This window comes from Bison bison, unplaced genomic scaffold, assembly GCF_000754665.1.
Source record: "Bison bison bison isolate TAMUID 2011002044 unplaced genomic scaffold, Bison_UMD1.0 scf7180017864375, whole genome shotgun sequence".
NCBI lineage: Eukaryota > Metazoa > Chordata > Mammalia > Artiodactyla > Bovidae > Bison > Bison bison.
The window spans coordinates 434232-436073 of record NW_011494947.1 but is presented as its reverse complement, the minus strand read 5'-3'; the positions used below and the strand labels follow the sequence as shown (position 1 = coordinate 436073).

Here is a 1842-nt window from a genome sequence, read left to right as displayed (position 1 = left end):
AGGTGGGGCTTGTGGCGAAGACCTGAAGGTGCGGCTGGACCAGGGGGCCGAGCAGCTCAGTGTGAGACGGAGATGATCCTGGTGATCCTGGGCCCAGTGCCATCACCCCTGATATGGGGAGGGGGTGGGAGGGGCTGGGCAGGGAGGACGTGGGGGTGGGCCGAGTCAGAGGATCCAGCCCGGGGGCTCCATGGGGTGCTGCGGGGTCTGAAGGTGGACGGAGAGGCCACGGGCCGTGGGGCTGGCGGCTCTAGAGCCGGGAAGGAGAGCAGACGGGCTCTGCCCGGAGCCCGAGGAGGAGCCGGTGCGCTGGTCTGCGGGCAGATGGTGTGAGTGGAGCACGTCAGCCCCTTCAGGAGGGCGTCTGGGTGTCCACTCACGAGGGGCAGGGCTCAGGAAAGGCCGGGGTGGGGGTGGTCTCTGAGAGGAGCTGGTCCAGGCCTCGCAGGACTCAAGTTTTCAAGTCACCGGGTGGGCTTTTCAGTGGGTAATCCAGCCTTGGAAGAAAAACTATGACAAACCTAGACAGCATATTAAAAAGCAGAGACATCACTTTCCTGACAAAGGTCCGTATAGCCAAAGCTATGGTTTTTCCAGTCATGTATGGGTGTGAGAGTTGGACCATAAAGAAGGCTGAACACCAAAGAACTGATGCCTTCAAACTGCAGTGCTGGAGAAGACACTTGAGAGTCCCTTGGACAGCAAGGAGATCAAACCAGTCAATCCTAAAGGAAATCAACCCTGAATATTTATCGGAAAGAATGATGCTGAAGCTCCAATACTTTAGCCAGCCAATGTGAAGAACCGACACATTGGAAAAGACCCTGATACTGGGAAAGATTGAAGATGGGAGAAGAGGACGACAGAAGGGATGAGGTGGTTGGATGGCATTACTGATTGATTCAATGGACATGAATTTGGACAAACTCCAGTAGATGGTGAGGGACAGGGAGGCCTGGCATGCTGTAGTCCATGGGGTCACAGAGACACAACTTGGAGACTGAACAGCACCCACCATTCAGCTTGAGATGACAAGCTCACTGTGGGCAGGAGAGTGGCCTCGTCTGTGTGTGTGTGTGTGTGTATGTGTGTGTGTGTGAGTGTGTGTGTGTGTGAGTCTGTGTGTGTGTGTCTATGTATGTGTGTGTGTCTGTATTTATGTATGTGTGTGTGTGAGTCTCTCTGTGTGTGTGTCTGTGTGTATCTATGTGTGTGTGTGTGTCTGTCTATGTATGTGTGTGTTTGTCTATGTGTGTGTGCATCTATGTGTGTGTGTGTGTCTATGTGTGTGAGTCTATGTGTGTGCCTATGTGTGTGCACACACACAAAATAACACACAGTTATGCTCTCACAGTGTGGAGGCCCAGTGTGCAAAGTCGGGTGCTGTCAGGAAACTAACAGAGTGCACGCCTTAACCAGTGACGTCTGTGGCCCAGGACACGCTGTTGACCTGGCTCTTTCTGGGCTGGGTGTCCTGTGACTTCTGCCCCTTGGATCCCGCTCACCCTCTGGTCTGATCGCCCAGGTTCCTGCTAGTTGTATGAGCTGCAGGGTCCTCCTCCTGAACCGCTTCTGCTTAAGTTCGCTGAAGTCCCACCTGGTATTTGCGGTCAGAACGCTGAAAGCCCAAAGGCTACAGAACAAGTTAACTACCGTGACTCCTGCACAGAAGCCTGAGGCAGAACTGGCCCCTTGGTGTCCCTGGACTGCATCCATCAGACAGAAGGACAAAGAGACATAAACTTGTGAAGGGGAAGAGAAAACCCGTGGAAGGTGCATTGAGAGCCCATTAAACTCAGCTGATCCTGCAAAGGTCTTTATTCAGAGACGGATTTAAGAGTC

General features: G+C 53.4%; 1 protein-coding gene across 1 annotated transcript in view; it reads left to right on the top strand.

Annotated features, from left to right (window-relative positions):
* OBP2B (odorant binding protein 2B) overlaps positions 1-1842 on the top strand; it is a 19922-nt gene that overhangs the window by 362 nt on the left and 17718 nt on the right. The window contains exon 2 of the mRNA XM_010856937.1: positions 3-61. Within this exon, the coding sequence (XP_010855239.1) occupies positions 3-61 (59 nt within the window). The remainder of the gene's footprint in view (positions 1-2; positions 62-1842) is intronic.